The sequence below is a fragment of the Nansenia antarctica genome (assembly GCF_963989245.1).
Source record: "Nansenia antarctica genome assembly, chromosome: 3".
In the NCBI taxonomy this organism is placed as follows: Eukaryota; Metazoa; Chordata; class Actinopteri; order Argentiniformes; family Microstomatidae; genus Nansenia; species Nansenia antarctica.
In genome coordinates this window covers 19131809-19151349 of record NC_137688.1, presented here as the reverse complement: position 1 = coordinate 19151349, position 19541 = coordinate 19131809, and the positions used below count along the sequence as shown (strand labels likewise).

The 19541-nt window shown below is 47.8% G+C and overlaps 1 protein-coding gene across 1 annotated transcript; it reads left to right on the top strand.

Moving 5' to 3' along the window:
• Positions 1-1120: 1120 nt before the first annotated feature.
• Positions 1121-18250, top strand: jakmip1 (janus kinase and microtubule interacting protein 1; the record flags this gene model as incomplete). The annotated part of the gene is made up of 21 exons (XM_080525743.1): positions 1121-1166; positions 1503-1835; positions 2278-2439; positions 4726-4938; positions 5805-5918; positions 6066-6212; positions 6782-6949; positions 7635-7694; positions 9364-9492; positions 9695-9823; positions 10110-10193; positions 11645-11707; positions 11958-12056; positions 13754-13855; positions 13968-14021; positions 14244-14309; positions 14433-14501; positions 14794-14871; positions 16568-16774; positions 17769-17834; positions 18200-18250. Exons 1-21 carry the CDS (start codon positions 1128-1130, stop codon positions 18248-18250), a joined length of 2433 nt encoding a protein of 810 aa, XP_080381869.1. The 5' UTR covers positions 1121-1127.
• Between the last annotated feature and the right edge of the window lie 1291 nt (positions 18251-19541).

The following is a 19541-nucleotide window of genomic DNA, read 5'->3' as shown; positions in this document are numbered from 1 at the left end:
GTCAGGGTACAGGGTTCTGTCTGGGTCAGGGTAGAGGGTTCTGTCTGGGTCAGGGTAGAGGGCTCATACTGTCCTCGCCAGACAGATTTTCACGCACAATGGAGCCTCTAAGCGGATCCCTGGGAGCAGAATTGGATTATGACAAATGGCAGGAGCGCTGCCAGTGGGGTGTGTGTGTGTGTACGTGAGAGTGCGTGTGTAAGTGTTTTGGGGGAATGTGTGTGTGTGTGTGTGTGTGTGTGTGAGTGAGAGAGAGAGAGAGAAGTGAGAGAATGCGTGAGTGTTAGGTGTTTGTGTGCGTGTGTAAGTGTTAGGGTGTGTGTGTGTGTGTGTGTGTGTGTGTGTGTGTGAGAGATAAGAGAGAGAATGTGTGAGTGTTAGGTGTTTGTGTGTGTGTGTGTTAGGTGTTTGTGTGTGTGTAAGTGTTAGGGGTGTGTGTGTGTGTAAGTGTTAGGGGTGTGTGTAAGTGTTAGGGGTGTGTGTGTGTGTGTGTGTGTGTGTGTGTGAGAGAGAATGTCAGAGGTGTGTGTGAGTGAGAGAGAGAGTGTGTATGTGTGTAGCTTCAAAATAGACTTGTTTTCCCCAGGCACTGCAGTGTTGGCCCTGGACCTTTGTTTCTTTAAGAGGGTTTTATGAGTCTTTTACCTGTTCTCTCTTTCTCTCCCTTCCTTCCCTCCCTCCCTCCCACCCTCCCTCCCTCCCTCCCTCCCTCCCTCCCTCCCTCCCACCCTCCCTCCCTCCCTCCCTCCCACCCTCCCTCCCTCCCTCCCTCCCTCCCTCCCACCCTCCCTCCCTCCCACCCTCCCTCCCTCCCACCCTCCCTCCCTCCCTCCCACCCTCCCTCCCTCCCATTTTCTAGGAGACCTGAGGGTCCTGAGCTCATGATGTAGGTGAGGATGATGAAGGTACGTCGGGTCGTCAGTACGGGGAGGAAGAGCAGTGCCTGACTCCCCCCCCCCCCCCCCCTTCTCCTCACTTCACCACCGTCTGTGCCTGCCCACCGATTGGGCGGCCAGAGCACAATGTCATACACACCCACCTCGGCCCCGCCTCCCAAGAAGGGGAAGAAGGCGGAGGTCATGATGGACTCGGTCCAGACAGCCAATGAGGAGCTGCGGAGCAAGCTGATGGACATCCAGATAGAGTTACAGCAGGAGAAGAGCAAGGTGAGGAGGAGGAGGAGGAGGAGGAGGAGGAGAAGGGAGGGGGGGGCGGAGGTTTTACAATCTATTGCCAATGATACTACAAGCAGGTATGGTCATACATATAAAATATAAGCATTTTCCACCCTCTTTCCGTCTCTCTCCTCCTTAACCCCCCTTATGTCTCCCTCCCTCTCTCTGTCTCTCTCTCCCTTTCCCTCTTCCCCGCTCTCTCCCTTTCTCCCTCTGTCCCGCCCCCTCTCTCTCTCTCTCTCTCCCCCTCTCTCTCTTTCCCCCTCCCTCTTTCTCCCCCCCCCTCCCTCCCTCTCTCCCCCCTCTCTCTCCCCCCCCCCCCACAAGGTGTCCAAGCTGCGGGAGCGTCTCCAGGAGCAGCGTCAGGCGCGGGAGCTGGAGCAGCACAAGCACACGGTGCTTCTGACGGACCTGCGGGCCAAGCTGCACGAGGAGAAGCTGCGTGAGGTGGGGGCGGTCCGCGAGGCCCAGGCCCGGCAGCACGAGGCGGAGCTGGCCCGCACCATCAAGATCCGTGACGGGGAGGTCCAGAGGCTGCAGGGCCTGGTGCACGCCCTGAGGGACGGGGCCGCCGACAAGCTGAAGAGCGCCCTCCTGGGGGAGGCCCGGGAAGAGGCGCGGCGGGCCTTCGACGGGGAGAGGCTCCGGCTGCAGCAGGAGGTGTGTGTGTGAGTGTAGTGTAGTGTAGTGTGTGTGTCTGTATGTGTGTGTGTATGTAGAGAGGCTCCGGCTGCAACTGGAGCTGCGTGCGTGCGTGCGTGCGTGCGTGCGTGCGTGCGTGCGTGCGTGCGTGCGTGCGTGCGTGCGTGCGTGCGTGCGTGCGTGCGTGCGTGTGTGTGTGTGTGTGTGTGTGTGTGTGTGGAGAGGCTCCGATTGCAGCAGGAGGTGTGTAGAGAGGAGGATAGTCATGGTTACTACAATGTTGTTGAAAGGGGGGGAGCAGGGGAGCAGGGGAAGTGTCATTGTATTGTTTTGGTGTTGCAAGCTAGACATTATTATCATTATCATTATCTTTCATTATCATTGTTTTTGTGTGTGTGTGCGTGTGCTCGTGTGTGTGTGTGTGTGCGTGTGCTCGTATGTGTGTGTGTGTGTGTGTCAGATCCTAGAGCAGAAGGCGGGGCGGAGGCAGAGCGAGGAGGCCCTGGCCAACACGCTGCAGGCAGACAAGGCCAAAGCAGCCGATCTCCGCACGGCCTACCAGCAGCACCAGGACGAGGTCCACCGCATCAAACGCGACTGCGAGAGGGACATCCGCCGCGTGGTAAGTCTCGACCGTAACCCGACCCGACCGCGAGCCAACCGCAGACTTACCGCTTCCCTCCTCGTGTGACCTCACTGCAGACAGAGGAGGTGGTAATCCAGCCAACCTCGCCACATCCTGGGTCAACAGTACCACACGTAGCTGAAACACCTCAGATGAAATCACATTTTAACGGTCGTTTACACAACATACAGGACACAATGGGATTAAACGCTTTAGGGTAAGCAGCAACTCCCCAACAATGCAACGATCAGATAATATCAATATCAATTTGCAGTGCAGTGTTCGTAAAAAAACTTGCCATGCAACTCATATTCCCATTACGTCTTGACTATTGTGATGTTGTCTATCAAAGTGCATCAAAATCTGATCTTGTCCCGCTTAACACAGCATAACAGAATCTGCAGATTGGTCCTCGGATGTCCCTTTCTCACTCACCAGTGTAACATGTATCAGGCACTTAAATTCCCATCTCCATAAGAACACACATGCACTGGCTTCAATTTATATTTAAATGTATTAATCTAAATTATCCCCCCTATTTAAAACAGTATCTTGTTCCTTTCACATCAAACTACCGATCTAGGCAGTCCTCTCAGTTCCATTTCACTACACCTTACGTTAAGAAAACAATTGGCAAAAGAGCCCCAGCTGATTGGAATAATTTACCAGTTAGCATTAGATCACATCTTAGATCACATCCTTTGGTAGTTTTAAGCATGCACTGTCTTCTTACTTTTTGACTGACTATTCTTGTTACCTCTGAAGTTGTCACCATTTATACTTCATATATTATATTCCGCTGTAGAATGTAGTATGTATATTATAGTATGTAGATCCACCTTCCCTTATTTTGTTGTTATGGTTGTAATGTTTCCAATGTTTTCAATTAGTAATGTATATTGTTGTTGTTTGTCTCTTGTTTGTCTCTTATTTTGTCATAATTGTACTATTATTATTTCTGCTGTTATGATTGTGATATTATGTTAGGACCCTCTCGAAAACGAGATGATCTCAAGGGGTTTATCCTAATAAAGAAATGTACAACAATTTACAACAGTGCGATGTCATAATCATAACAACATGAGGAAATAATAATAATAATTATTATTATTATTATAGCAAAAACAATGGCAATAGAAATAAAGTATAAAGTGTCCCAGGTAGCAGCAACAACACTCACTGACATGAGTCATGCAATGCAATGAGTAAGAGAGAGTGTGTGTGTGTGTGTGTGTGTGTGTGTGTGTGTGTGTGTGTGTGTGTGTGTGTGTGTGTGTGTGTGTGTGTGTGTGTGTGTGTGTGTGTGTGTGTGTGTGTGTGTGTGTGTGTGTGTGTGTGTGTGTGTGTGTGTGTGTGTGTGTGTGTGTGTGTGTGTGTGTGTGTGTGTGTGTGTGTGTGTGTGTGTGTGTGTGTGTGGGTGGGTCTATGTGGGTCTATGTGGGTCTATGTGGTGGAGTGTTCCGGAGTTCTCTGTCAGTAAGTGGGTTAACCTGCTGTACGCTATGTTCACCTCCTGTTCCTCTCTCACACAATGACCCTTTTGCATGCGGCCGATAATACACAGAACACCCAGTGACTGATTAACTAGATTATAGAGATTATGATAATATTATAATCCCTATATTATAATCTAGTTAATCAGCCACTGAGCGTTCTGTGTGTTATCGGCAGTATGCAAAAGGCTATATTATAGAGATCATGAGGACACCATGAAAGCCGTGAAGGACTGATATCTAGGGAAGGGATGAGGACAGGAGGAGAGGAAGTAGGAGAGGGAACTAAAGTCCATGAATTAATGACTGAAGACAATGCTGCTTTACTCTGCCCTAGGCCGTGCCCGTGTGAGAGGATGAGAGGGTGCATGGCCTCGGGGCCCAGTTGTTCAAAAAGTTTAATCTGGATCATTCTGATCCTGATTCTTTTCTCTGATCCAGGATCAGGTCGACAGAGCTGGCTGATTGATTTTCCCTATACGACTCAAAATCAGCCAGATAGATCTGATCCTGGATAGCAACAAAAGAATCAGGATCATTCTGAACAACCCTGGAGGCAGGACTAGGGGATTTGAAGGGGGTGGAGTTCAGAGATTCAGGATGAGGAGGTTGTGAGATGGGTTTGACTCTCCTTTCTCTCTCTCTTTCTCTCTCTCTCTCTCTCTCTCTCTCTCTCTCTCTCTCTCTCTCTCTCTCTCTCTCTCTCTCTCTCCTCTCTCTCTCTCTCTCTCTCTCTCTCTCTCTCTCTCTCTCTCTCTCTCTCTCTCTCTCTCTCTCTCTCTCTCTCCAGATGGATGAGTTGAAGGGTAAGGACCGTGTGGTGTCGGCCTTGGAGAGGGAGCTGGGGGCCCAGTCTGGGTACGCCCAGAAGCTGCAGCTGCAGAAGGAGGCTCTGGACGAGCAGCTGGGCCACGTCAGGGAGGCCGACCGGCACCACGGCAGCCCCAAGAGAGAGGTGGTCCCTGCCCTGGGGGACACCCCCGACTGCATCACCACCAGCCAGGTGGGCAGCTAGACACACACACACACACACACACACACACACACACACACATACATACATTATACACCGATGAGCCAAATCATTATGACCACTGAGAGGTGAAGGGAATAACATTGATTATCTTGACACCACGTGACAAGGTGCATTATCATGCTGGAAGTAGCCATTAGAAGATGGGTAAATTGTGGCCAACAATACTCAAATAGGCTGCGGCATTCAAGCGACGATTGATTGGTATTAACGGTTAGCCTCAGCTTTCTGTTCTTGGCTGACAGAAGTGGAACCCGACATGGCTTTCTGCTGTTGTAGCCCATCCTCCTCAAGGTTCGACACGTTGTGCATTCTGAGACGCTGTGATTATCTGAGTTACCGTAGCCTTTCTGTCAGCTCGAACCCGTCTGGCCGTTCTCTGTTGCTCTCTCTCATCAACAAGGCGTTTCCGTCCGCAGAACTGCCGCTCACTGGATGTTATTTCTTTCTTATTATTGTACCATTCTGAGTAAACTCTAGAGATTGTTGCGCGTGAAAATCCCAGGAGATCAGCAGTTTTTGAAATACTCCAAAACCAGCCCATCTGGCACCACATTCACATCACATTTTTCCCCCCATTCTGATGGTTGATGTGAACATTACTTGAAGCTGCTAGCCCGTATCTGCAGGATTGCGTTTCTGCCACACGATTGGCTGATAAGATAATTGCATGAATGAGAAGTACAGATGTACAGGTGTTCCTGATAAAGTGTTCAGTGAGTGTATACATTTATACACACACACACACAGACCAGCTCACTCGCTATCTATCCAAATATGTCCCATCAACTCTCTGTCTTTGTCCTTCTCTCCCTCTTTCTTTCTTTCTTCCTCAGGAGGCAGAAGAGAGGGATGTGAGGAGGTTTCAGCTGAAGATCGCAGAGCTCCACTCTGTCATCAGGAAGCTAGAAGATAGAAACGCCCTGTTGGCTGACGAGAGGAATGAACTGGTGAGGAACACACACACACACACACAAAATCACAATAACTGTCTACTGAGACACAGAATGCCTCTCCTCACTATGGTCATTCATCCTGTCCTCCCTCTCCTTCTCCCTCCCTCCATCTCTCTCCTCCCCCCCCCTCTCTCTCTCCAGCTGAAGCGCGTGCGCGAGGCGGAGAGTCAGATGAAGCCACTGGTGGAGAAGAACAAGAGGATGTCCAAGAAGAACGAGGACCTGCTGCAGACGCTGCAGCGCATGGAGGAGAAGCTGAAGAACCTCAGCAGAGACAACGCTGAGATGGTGAGAGCACCACACACACACACACACACACACACACACACACACACACACACACACACACACACACACACACACACACACAGACACACAGACACACAGACACACAGACACACAGACACACAGGCACACAGGCACACAGGCACACAGGCACACGCACACACACATACACACACATACATACACACACACACACATAAACACACACATCCTCTATTCTCTTCATCTCCTCTCCTCGTCTCCTTTCCTTGAGGAGTCCAGGCTGGGTAGAGGAGTTATAAAATGGTTAGATATTTATGAATGGACGAGGTGCCTCAGGGGACAGAGTTCTGCCCTTGTTTGGTGAGACGGAGGGAGAGGGGGACCTCCAGTGGTCATCTGAGGTATAGCATGTGGATCTCCACTTGTAACGAGAATTCATTCTCAGTGACTAGTGGAGGGTGGAATGAATGGATGTCAGGTTGCGAAAGATCTCAAGACTATTTTGTGTCCTTGAGAATGAATGCAGCCACCCTCTCTCTCTCTCTTTCTTTCTATGTTTCTTTCTTTCTCTCCCTCCCTCCCTCCCTCAGAAGGAGAAGGTTCACTCTCGTCCTCACTCCCAGCAGTCCAATCAGCAGCAACCGCTGAAGCGGCCCAGCTCGTTGACGGACCTAAGCCACGCCCACGAGGAGCAGGAGGTGGAGTTCCTCAAGCTGCAGGTCGCCGAGCAACGCGGCATCATTGACGAGCTCACGCAGGTGCGTGCGTGACTCGGCCAAGACGACCTGACGTACCTCAACGTCTTACGCCGATTTCTCATGTCCTCTCTTCTCGCCTCCTCCTCAACACACATTGTAGAAGGTCAGAGGGGGGGGGAACCTCCAGACCTTCTCCACCAATGAGAAGGAGGCGAGGACAGAGGACGCGAGGAAGCAATGGACAACCGTTGAAGTTTGATTTGTGTGTCAGTGTTTTGAACAACAGTGTTCTGTTCAGACAGAAGCAGAGAATCTAAAATGGTCGCCGTTGTATAAAATGGTGGTGCCAAGGTCTGTGTGTGTGTGTGTGTGCGTGTGCGTGTGTGTGTGGTGAGTACTTGGAGGTGCTCTTTACCCCTGGGCCGCCCTCCAGACCTCCCCCGGGCCCTCACTTGGCTAATCAGCTAATCAACGGCTGCTAATTGACTTCTCTGCTGACTCTTTGCTGATTACGTTTCTTACATAATTTCTGAGCTGCAGGTGTTGGCCACATCACACCGTCTTCTGACCCTGGTTGCTACCTTGAATATTCCCACCTTAAGCGCTTCTCCTCTCTCAAGTACAGGGAAGGACAACTGTGGATGAGACAGATAAACAGCATGTGACATGTAGAAGGAGAGTGTGTTGCATCAGGCTGTACGTTAAGTACGTCAAGTTTTCTCTCTTTCTCTCCCTCTCTCCTCAGGAACGTGACAGAATGACCATCAGCAAAAAGAACAGAAGGAAAACCCTCAAACTGTCTAAAGTAAGTCTCTTCCTCCCTCGACCCTTCTGTGTGTGTGTGTGTGTGTGTGTGTGTGTGTGTGTGTGTGTGTGTGTGTGTGTGTGTGTGTGTGTGTGTGATTGTGTGTGTGTGTGTGTGTGTGTGTGTTGTTTATCCCGCCCCTTCATCACTTTGATTGGTTTCTTGGTCCAAAGAAGTAGTACGATACACTTGAAAACTAGCAAAGTTTGCTAACAGATTATAGGTATTTAGTGATCCTAAAACTGTTGTTTGTTATATTGAGTGAAATTGAACACACACAACTTTTGTAATATGCAAAAAAACAGAAAAAATATGTGTTTTGCTGATTTGCGAAGCTTGACAATTCCCAATTTGTGGCCCGTTTGCACCAGACCGTGTCACTTATTTTTTTTGTGTCTGCACCGGCGGTGTTGTTACTAAGCAACTGACACTTATGTGATGGGCTGACATGCTAGTATAGTCTAATTGGGCTCAAATGAGTTGTGTGTGTGTGTGTGTCTGTGTGTGTGTGTGTGTGTGTGTGTGTTTCTAATTGGGCTCGTGGGGGAGTGATTACATCGTCTCTCCCAGCAGCTGAGCACCTGTTTGTTCAGCTCTTCTCCAAACTCAGTCACCCTAACACACACACACACACACACACACACACACACACACACACACACACACACACATACCCTCCCCAACACACTGCACAGTCTATAAAAGCAAGAGTATATAAAAACAAGCGTTCATCCTGTTGCCGATCGAGATGGAGCGCGATTGAAGAACAGGGTGAAGATGTTGTGTTAGTGCTGAGATGGAAAATAGAGAGAAGGGGGGAGTGATTAGAGGTAGGCTGGGTCGTCAAGGGAGTTGGTCAGAGGTGTGTGATGTTCCTCGGAGAGGAGGGGGACTGCGGAGGACGCGACACACACACTCTCTGCGTCTCCCGCTGGAACGAGTCACCAGGACTGGCAGCGGCACACACACACACACACACACACACACACCGGGAACAGCTCTTGTATACTGGGACTGGAACTGGGATCTTTGTCTGCTCATACTGGGGAGACGAGGAGTATATGGGAGTGTGGGTGTAGGTTTGCGCGGGAGTTTATAGAAGAAGAGAGTGGCGAGCATGACTGAGTTCTTCCTCCTTGTCCTCTACTTCTCGTTCTTCATCTGCCTGTGTGCGCTGGTCTGTCTCTACTTCTCTGGCTGTAAGGAGATGACCTACAAGCACGATGGTGAGGACCCTAGTTACCCTAGTAACGGTAGAGCTGAGGCAGAGGGTTTTACCTGGCGGTGGGGGTATAGAGCGGGTGATTCTGTCAGAGAATGGTTTTACTGGGGAGTCTTTTGTCTTCTGTTCTCTTACTGTTTTTGTGTTTTTGTGTGTGCGTGTGTGTGTGCGTGTGTGTGTGTGTGTGTGTGTTTGTGTGTGTGTGTTAGAGGTGTGTTTGTGTGTCTGTGAGAGGGAAAGTGTTTATGTGTGTAACCTCAAAATAGACTTGTTTTTCCTTGGCACTGCAGTGTTGGACCTGGAGACCTGGAGACCGTCCCTAACCCTAAATGGTGTTTTATGAGGTTCTCTTACCTGTTGTCTCTCTCCCTCCCTCCCTCCCTCCCTCCCTCTCTCTCTCCCTCTCCCTCCCTCTCTCTCTCTCCCCCTCCCCCCCTCTCTCTGTAGAGGCATGTTGTAGAGACATATTTTGGATTTGACGAGGAGTCTGTGGACTCTGAGACGTCGTCGCTGACCTCCTTCAACACAGACCTCACCGACCGCACCCCCGCCACGCCCGAGGAGGACCTGGAGGATGTAAGTCTCTACCGCTCATCTCCCCCTCTCAACCTCTCCTCTCTCTCTCCTTCCTTCCTCCCTCCCTCTCTCTATTCCTCCCTCCCTCTCTCTCCCACGGCCGTCCTGCACATTTACTGTAGCCAGAAAACGTCTAGTCCTCTCCCCTCTGTGTGTGTGTGTGTGCGTGCGTCTATGTGACCCTGTCTCCTGCTCTGGCCAGGGTGTGTCCCGTGAGGAGGCGGAGCTGCGGTTCCGTCAGCTGACCCGGGAGTACCAGGCCCTCCAGCGGGCCTACGCCCTCCTTCAGGAACAGACCGGCGGCTCGCTGGACGCAGAGAGAGAGGCCCGGGTGAGACCACTAACCTTTGACCCACACACCCCATGTACCTCACAAACCCTGTGTACCCTCCCACCCCAGACAGACCTAGAGTCAAGAGTTTAACCTCTTTCCCTAACCTCTGACCTAACCCCTTCAGCCAATCCCAAAGCCATACCACTAAATGTCACCTTTTCCCGCGCAGTATAGACCCGCCCCAGGGTGACCTGAGGTGACTGTTGACTGGTGTTGCCGTGGAGAGTGTCTCGACTAGACTGGGCTCTGATTGGCTCTTGCGTCTGCCTCTGTATCCTCACAGAACCGAGAGCAGCTGAAAGCCGATCTGATTGGCTACCAGGCGAAGGTGGCCGACCTGGAGAAGGCCCTGGCCGAGAGGGGGCAGGTAAAAGAGAAAAAGGGCGGGGAGACGAGGTCCCTGGCTCTGCTCTCATTGGCCCTGCTCCTTGTCTGTCTTCTGGCCGCTTCGCTTTGGGCCTGGCGCTATGCCGACCGGATCTGCAGCAGAATCCTGTGATGTCACCGCCCATGACGTCACAGCTCTGCCTGCGCATGCCCCGACCACCCACACCCCCCCGCCCCCTCCCTGTCGTTTTCTTTCATCCCTTCTTCCATATTTACTCTGGTGGAGAAACAGAATCAGTATTTATCTGCTGCTGATCACGAGCAAAATTCATTGATACGACTTGTTAAAGAAATCACCCAATCGTAAGGACCCACAAGTCATCGATTTAAATGTATCGGTTGAAATTTCTTCAGAAAATGTGATGTGATTAACTCATCATTAATCGGTTCTATGAAAATTCTATCAAATTGAGGGTTGTCAGGTGGAAATTGATCACTGTTTGGTAAAGTAAAAATAAACTTTCCATGACATTATTCAGAAGCACAGAGTGAAGTCCACTTTGAGATGGAGTATTTATTAGTTTGTCACAAAAACGCCCAGGAAATCCCAATTCAGGTACTTCTCCCGTAGGACACCCAGATCTGTCTCTGAAGGACAGATTGAACAGGTCTTCAGAGAACACTTTTCTTTTTTTTTCTTTTTATTTCACCTTTATATGAACAGGCAGGGCAAAGAACACCATTTTATTGTCAGAGGTGGCCTTTACAATGACGGCAGATAACAGTGGTTTTAACGTGTGATGTTTGCACTCTCCTCTCCCCCACGGTGCTGTGTCCTCTGTGTTGCATGCCTCACCACGGTTCACTGTCTGCATGTGGTGTGTGTCACTGTGGCGTCCTTCACCGCCTGTAGCATGTTCTGTTGCCCTCACCTCACTTCATATGTCTCCGGTAACTTCTTAGCATGTCCTTAGCATGTTCTCAGCATGTTGTTCTGAACAGTGTGTGTTGAACCCTGTATGAATGCTGCTGACCTTTCTTCTCTGTAATTCTGGTGGTGGACTTTGTCTTTGATCTCTGTCTGTCTTTTTGGTTCAATAAAATCACCTTACAGCCTTCTCTTCTGTGTGTATCATGTGTGTTTGTGTTTCGGTGGTTTGGAGTTCATTATTTCATTATTTCAGTCATTGTTTTTCATTTTTATTGTTTTTAATTTGGGTTGTGGGTCTCTCAGCACACTTAAAGCTTTGGGGGGTGAAAGGTCATCGTGAATGCTTTGGCTTTGACCTGACAAACTGTCATTTGGGCCCGGTTATCATTTTGAGTTTGGTGCTTGCTTGTGCATGGACAGTATTTCTTCCCTGTGGTGTTATGGTGCTTTATGCTTCTCTGTGATTCTGTGTGTGTTGTTACCGTGTTTTATGGTCACCTGTGATTCTGTATGTGGTGTTACAGTGTTTACTGTCCCCTGTAACGTTGTTTCTGTGGCAGGACTCTAAGTGGGTGGAGGAAAAGCAGTATCTCATCAGGACCAATCTGGAACTCCATGAGAAGGTACAGCACTTCCTGCATTATACTTCATGACTTTTTGTTCTTTGTTCTTTAGCCAAACACATGAGGCTTGTCCTGGTAGTCCTCAAATGCTTCCAACCCTTGCCTCCTACCCTTCACTACCACTGACCTGACATCAGTTTGTGAAGGAAAGGAGATAAGAGCATTAATGTAAATGTTAGCTTGCCAGATAGGTGTTTGTATTTTATAATTGTGTGTGTGTGTGTGTGTGTGTGTGTGTGTGTGTGTGTAGATGTGTGTCCTGCAGCAGGCGGAGTCTAAGCTGCATGCGGAGGTGCAGGATGCGCGGGACCAGAACGAGCTGCTGGAGTTCAGAGTGTTGGAGCTGGAAGTAAGAGAGTGTACCCCCATCAGACTACCACCAGGGGGCGATACAGGCCTCCAGTCACGACGTAAAACCTACATACAGTGATGAGAACACACACACACACACACACACACACACACACACACACACACACACACTATTTCAGTGTACTGTATGTACCTGTATTTCTTGTTTTGCATGTTGACTGCCTTAACATCCCCACTGGACTGGAAAAAAGTGTATTTTTTTAATTGAAAGATGTACAAGAATGTTGTCTTAAGTGAAATAAATATGATTTTTCATGGAATAAAAATGTATTTTAAGTTCACCATCAACCTCATCTTTGTTAATTTGTCTCACCTCCCTGCATGTAGTTGCTCTTGAGTTTTATTTTAAGTTTTCCTGAAAGCATATTTCAGTTATGCATGTTCAGCTCAACCTCAGTCACATTCACGTTTCAAGTGTCCCTCTGATCTCCACCTAGACTGACTCAAAGGGTGTGTTCGTAAATACGCTCTGGGAATCTGCTCTGGTTTCAACGTCATAGAGCGCTATGAAATCAGATAATTTACGAACGGTCAGTTAAAAGTCTTTACAAACGAACTGGGAACATGGCAGGCACCAACGATAACATTATCATAATTTCACTGGTGGCCAAAAATCAATCCTAAAAAGTTATTGTGTTAACATAACTGTTGTAATGTTGACATTAGCTAACATTAGCTAGCTTTCTGTTGCTAACATTGGTTAGAGCGCCCACTGTGCGCTCTGAGTGCTCCCAGAGCACAGTCCTCTGAATTTTCTAACAGAGACACTCTGAGTGCTCTGAATTTCCGAACGACCAGAGAGCACCTCAGGTGCGCTCTGGCATCCTCAGAGGGTATTTACGAAGGCACCCTAGATGTTTCACGCTAGGTGTTTCACGCTAGATGTTTCACGCTAGATGTTACAACACCCCACTGTCATCAGATGAACCACTGATTCAGGATCACTATCAAGTAACCAAGATGGCCGCCAATTGAGAAATAAGACCAAAATGAGGACTGCATTTTTAACGGTACCACTGTACTCAACCTAGACATCACCTCAGGTGTGGAACAATGTTGACCTTTCATGATGACATCACAGAGAGATTTGCTCCCTTCAAGAGGAGTTCAAATCTCCCATCACCCCCAATACGGACTGACTCATCCACTTCCCTGTATTCAGCCTGACGTCAGCATGTTTTCAAACCCCATTGCTTTGGTTTGCATCACATTCAAAACCGTGTTTCTCCACCTGCCTCATGTTGACTGGTCCTGAGTATGCTCTCTCCACCGTGTAAGTAGACTACATCACTACATCACTCAGAGGTCGACTCACCCTCTCTCTGCCCTGGGGGGTATTCCATCAACGTCACTAAAAGAAAATCCAGGCTTATGTTTGATAAGTCTCATGAGACTTATCAAAATAAACCTAGATTATTCTTTAGAGATGTTGATGGAATACCCCCCTCGTCACCACAGCTACAACATAAGTGGTGATTGAGTTGGGTAAAATTGAGCTAGCTGTAGCCACCTGATGTACTGTAGGCAAGGTGATGACTGTATGTGAGTGTGTGTTGGTGAGTGCCCCAATGCCTCATCTGTAGATGAGTGAGATAAACTAGTGACTGTGTTTGAGAGAATGAGCGAGAGAAAGAGAGAGAGCAGAGAATGGTAACTGCTTGTGTTATCTAACAGGAGAGAGAGCGCCGGTCTCCAGCCATAAACCTCCACATGGCTGCCTTCCCCGAGAACAGTAACAGTGCTCTACAGATCTACTGCCAACAGGAGGGGGTCAAGGTAACACACACACACACACACAAAACTCATCTGTCTCTCTACTCCCATACCAGTCCCAGAATGGTGATGAAACGGGTCAGATGTAAAAACTAAATGTTGATACCCTTTTTAGGACGTGATCATTCCAGAGCTGATGAAGAAGCTGGATATTTTGGGTGACAACGGGGTGAGTTGAGTATGTCTCTCCACTACCCACAATGCTTTTGTGCTGAGGCTACTGTCATTCTCTATGCTCCTTTGAGTAGATCTTCTAATCGATGTACCATACTCTCAGTAATGCTCTTTATTTATGCTTCTCTACACTTCTGTGGCTCTTCTATATATCCTGTAATTGCTGTCACCTCTATCCCTCTTGTTTTTCTCCTCCTCTGTCCCTCCTTCTTTGCAGAACTTGCGTAACGAGGAGCAGGTTGCTGTGATCCAGGCAGGGACGGTGCTTTCTCTGTGTGAGAAGGTCAGAGTCACACTCTACTGACACCTGCCGGTCACATGGTCACACACTCTCTTTTTTTTGCTCTCTGTCACTTGCTCTCTGGTTTCTCACCTCTTCCCTCCATCCCTCCCTTCGTATCTGTAGTGGTTGAAGCAGATTGACAACACAGAAGCAGCCCTGACTCAGAAGATGGTTGACCTGGAGAGTGAGAAGGTGAGAGAAGCTCACATTGTTTCCTATCTCACACTCCAACTTTCTGATTTGACCTGATGCTATTTTGCCTGTTATGATGTCACTAACCCTGTCATGCTTACCCCTAACTACCTACCCCAAACTACCTACCCCTAACTACCTACCCCAAACGACCTACCCCTAAATACCTCTTGACCAACCAGGCGTTATTGCTCAATAAAATCTCTATATATTTTCATTAATAAAAGATGTAGTTTCTTCTCAGTGCCTTCCCTGGTGAGATAAACATATCTCTGTGCTGTGGCTGTTCCAGGACCTGTTCAGTAAGCAGAAGGGCTTCCTGGAGGAGGAACTGGACTACAGGAAACAGGCCCTGGACCAGGCCTACATGGTACGAACGCAGGACGTGATGGTCAATGGTTACCACCAACCAACACACCCACTTTAGGAACTCTAAAGGTGGAGTTAGTGAAACAGACAACATACACCGATGAGCCAAAACATTATGACCGCCTGTTGGGATAGCCTTCGTTGCCCTCGCGCATCGATGAGCCTTGGGCGCCCAACACGCTGTCGCCGGTTTGTGGTTTGTCCCTCCTCGGACCACTGTCAGGTACTCACCAGAGCTGGCTGGGAGCACCCCACAAGCTGGACATGACACTGTGGCCCTTATCAAAGTCGTTCAGGTCTTTTACTCCTGCCCATTTCTCCTGCATCCAACCTCACCAACTTCAAGAACTGACTGTTCACTTGTCTAATATATCCCACCTCTTGACAGGTGCCTTTGTAAGAAGATAGTCAATGTTATTCACGTCCCTGTCAGTGGTCATAATTTTTTGGGCTTATCGGTGTATAATGGTCATATAACATCCACAATGATAACATGTACACTGCAAAAAGTCAGCTCTCAAAATCAAGAAAATAAGCAATAAAATGGGGGAAATATTACTTAAAATTGCAAAATTATTTATAGAATGTATTATATAATTTCCTTTGCCAATATATATATATATTCTTAAAACAAGTAATAATTATTTTTAAAAAATAGTGCAATCAGACAAAAAGCAATGTCTTGATTTGAGATAGTTCATCTTACTTAGATGAAAACGTACCTTTTGCAGTGTAACATGGATAGCATGTACAGTAGAGGAGCCGAGCTCCACAGAGCAGTCTCAGGTCCATGTCTGAGTGTTGTTGGGATACTGCATCTTTGACCCCTTCTGAAAGAGCACTGTAGTCGACCAGCCAGAGACAGACAGACAGACCCCCCTCCCTCCACTGGGAGGCCATGACTGCTGGTTCAATCCCCAGACGGAGCCAAACCGCTCTCATTACCTGGAAGAAAACAGTGAGACCCAGAGGATGGAGCTGGTCTCTCAGTGGTTGCGTGATTCATGGTTGAAGTAGATTCCTGAACAATCGGATGAGGGAGTGTCCTGTAAACAGTAAAACAGTAAAAGAAACACTTCAATTTGTTTGATATTTAAAATGATTCACATTCAAGATACTTTCCAATAGAGAAGTGTTAATATAGACATAAAACCAGAACAGGGGCGTGACCGGTCCATCCCTTTTTTTTTTCCCTCCACTGTCCAAACTTTATTTCAAACTCACTGTCACCAGAGATGCAGAAGGATGTAGGAATCACACCACTCTCACTATCTATGATTTATTCATTTTATTGGGTCTGTTTTTGGTGTGTGTTTGTGTTCTCAGTCCCACTTTTTATTGAGTCGTTCTTACTGTAATTACATGGTAACTATGTTGGCATGACAACAGATACTTAAATATATAAGCACTTATTAGATATGACTAGATATTACTACTACTACTACTTTTACGTATATACTTGGATATATATATATATAAGTATATACATAATGAAAAGTATATCTAGCATCTACATGTAGTCACCATGTAAACACATTGTCCTAGCGACCATCAATATCAAGCGGAACAGTGTTTTCCATCTCTGCCATGGTCACAGTGGCGTGTGTGTGCGTGCGTGTGCGTTTGTATGTGTTTGTATACGTTTGTGTGTGTGCGTGCGTGTGTGTGTGTGTATTGTGTATGTGTGTGGCTGACAGAGGATCGAGGAGCTGGAGGCCACGCTGTATAACGCCCTGCAGCAGGAGCCGGGGGGCCGCGCGGTGGCTGAGTCCCTGTCAGACAGGCAGAGGGAGGAGCTGAGGCTCGCAGTGGACAAGCTGCGCAGGCAGATCCTCCGGCAGAGCCGCCAGTATGACAGTCAGGTGTTACAGCAGCGCATGGAGCTGCTCCAGCAGGCCCAGCAGGTAAGGCTCAGTCTGCAGCTGCCTCGGAGGGAAAGATGCAGTATCCCTAACCTACCTCTCGGGGGCGCACGTGACTCACGTACCCTCTCTCTTTTTGTGTGTTCGTGTATCTCTGTGTGTGTGTGTGTGTGTGTGTGTGTGTGTGTGTGTGTGTGTGTGTGTGTGTGTGTATCGGTGTGTGTACTGTACAGTATAAACTGATGCAATATCCCTCCCTCTGTGGACAAGTGCCTCCTGTATGTGTGTGTGTGTGTGTGTGTGTGTGTGTGTGTGTGTGTGTGTGTGTCTGTGTCTGTGTCTGTGTCTGTGTCTGTGTGTCTGTGTGTGTGTCGGTGTGTCAGTGTATTTGTGCTGTATCTCCCTCCATAGAGTATGAGTAACCTTAGAGTATCACAGAAGTCCTCTCTTTATTCTCATCGCATGTGTACTTCTAACCTCAACCATAATACCCTAAACAACTCCTCACTTCAACTGCTACCCCCCTATAACCACAATGTAACCTCTACACAATACTCCTAACCCCATTTAAGTATTTAAGTATTTAAATATTTCGTTTTCACTCCTGAGTGAGTCGGTCTAGGCATGCAGTCGTCTCTAATGAGGCTGGTGTTGTTTATGAACAGTGTACAGGGATGTTTATGAACAGTGTACAGGGAGAGATTCTTCTAATCCTCTTTGGCTCGCGCGACTTGGACTTTGATGGTTATTCAGTTGTTATCAAGAAGGTACAAGCTTAGTGTACAAAGCTATGATGTTCATCTTTCTCAATGTACTGTATGTACTGTGTGGTGTGTTTCTTGCAGAGGAGAGGATGCAGCCTGTTTTATTACATTGTTGTTTTATTATATTGTTGTTTTATTATATTGTTGTTTCTATCTTTATGTCCTATGCACCAACCGAACCAAGTACATTTTCTGTATGTGCGAATATACTTGGCAATAAAAAGGATTCTGATTCTGATTCTGATATCGTCTCTATTGTCTTTGTGTTACAGAGAATCCGAGAGCTGGAGGGCAGGCTTGAGATGCAGAAGAGACAAGTAAAGGAAATTGAAGAAAAGGTATATGTATGTTCATTTCTTCCTCGGCCTTAGAGAGGGGATGGATTGCTGGTATGGTATGTGCTGCTTATGTGGTTGTGTGTGAGAGCCTCGGAGCATATGAGTGTGTGTGTGTGTGTGTGTGTGTGTGTGTGTATAAATGTGAGTATATGAGAGTGTGTTTGTGTTTGTGTGTGTAAGCGTGAGCATGTGTGTGTGTGTGTGTGTGTGTGTGTGTGTGTGTGTGTGCGCGTGTGTGTGCATGCGTGTGTGTGTTTGTGTTATGATATCGGACACGATTGTGTGAGTACTGTATGAAATAATAACACATACCCTTCTCTCTCTCCTTTTCTGATCATTCTTTTAAAATTCTTTATATTTTTTAGTTTCTGTTCCTCTTTTTGTTTTTCTCTCTAGCCTTTATTCTTTGGCCTTAAGGACACTGGTATGGACGGGCATCAGGTAACCATACACCTCAATATCAATGTCTCTCAATACATAAACTGATGATGACGATGATGATGATGATGATGTTACCATCCTCTTGTGTCCTTCCCTGCAGGCGCTCAGGTGGAGAAAGAGGACTAAACATATTTGTGTTTTTTATGCATTTTGTAGATGGCTCACAAACCTTATGGCCTTTTTGATAAACATGCACTTTTTGTGGATGACCTTACATACATGGAATGCGAAACGATAAGTGTGACTTATGAAAAATGTGAAACAAAGACAGTATCAGTGTTTTAAATGTTTTTATCTAATAGAGGATAACATCTCTCCCCTCCTGTCATCTCTGGACATGGGATTTTTAGCCTAACTCAACGGTTATGAGTTATGAAAACCACGAACATTGAATCTAATGTGTGGAACACGGACGCAGGGGTCCACTGAGTCATGAGAGCCCCCTCCTCCGCCTCAGAGCCAGACCGTGAAAGAGTGCAATCACAGAGGAGGAGGTGGAGGAAGGGAAAGGGGGAAATGATAGGAAAAGAAAGGGGGGGGGAGAGAGAGAGATGGGGAGGAGTATCGAAGGGAGGAGGAGGGCCTCCCTCGCTCGAACGAGCCTTAGTGTTGAATACAAAACGTTCTCAGAAATGTTCAGTGTTGGGGGGGGGGGTTCCCATGGAAACCTGTGTCACAAGCCAAGTCCAAAGATCAAGGAGTGAAAGCTCTGGAGCAGAGGGACACCTAGGGACCGAGGGGGACAGGAGTCCAACCTGAAACAGTCTTCTGAAGGTAGGTGACATATCACCACAGTACTTAATCTACCACTGTGGTAAACTTCACGCAATCTCATCTGATTTGGCAACTCAGTACGGTAACTACAGTGAGTGACATTTGTTTCAAAACAAACACACACCACACTGTGAGATTAACAGTCTCAGCTCTATGGTGAAGTTAGGAGTTATCCATTGGCTATCTGCATTCTTGGTCTAATCCAAATTATGCAGTGACCAAGCTTACTGGTAGGCTAGATCAGGCGGGATGCTGAGCCTGGCAGGGGGCGGGACGCGTTGGAGACGGGGTTAAAGCGTGCGCACGTGTGTGTGTGTGTGTGTGTCTGTGTGCGTGTGTATGTATGTGCGTGTGCGGGAGGAGGGGGGGGACTGTGTATGTTGGAGGCAGTGTAACTTGAGGCATGTCTAGGCACTCACCTGCTATCAAGCTGCTGCCTTCATTAATAATGGAACACACATGTGTTTTAGGAAATGTGTGTGTGTGTGTGTG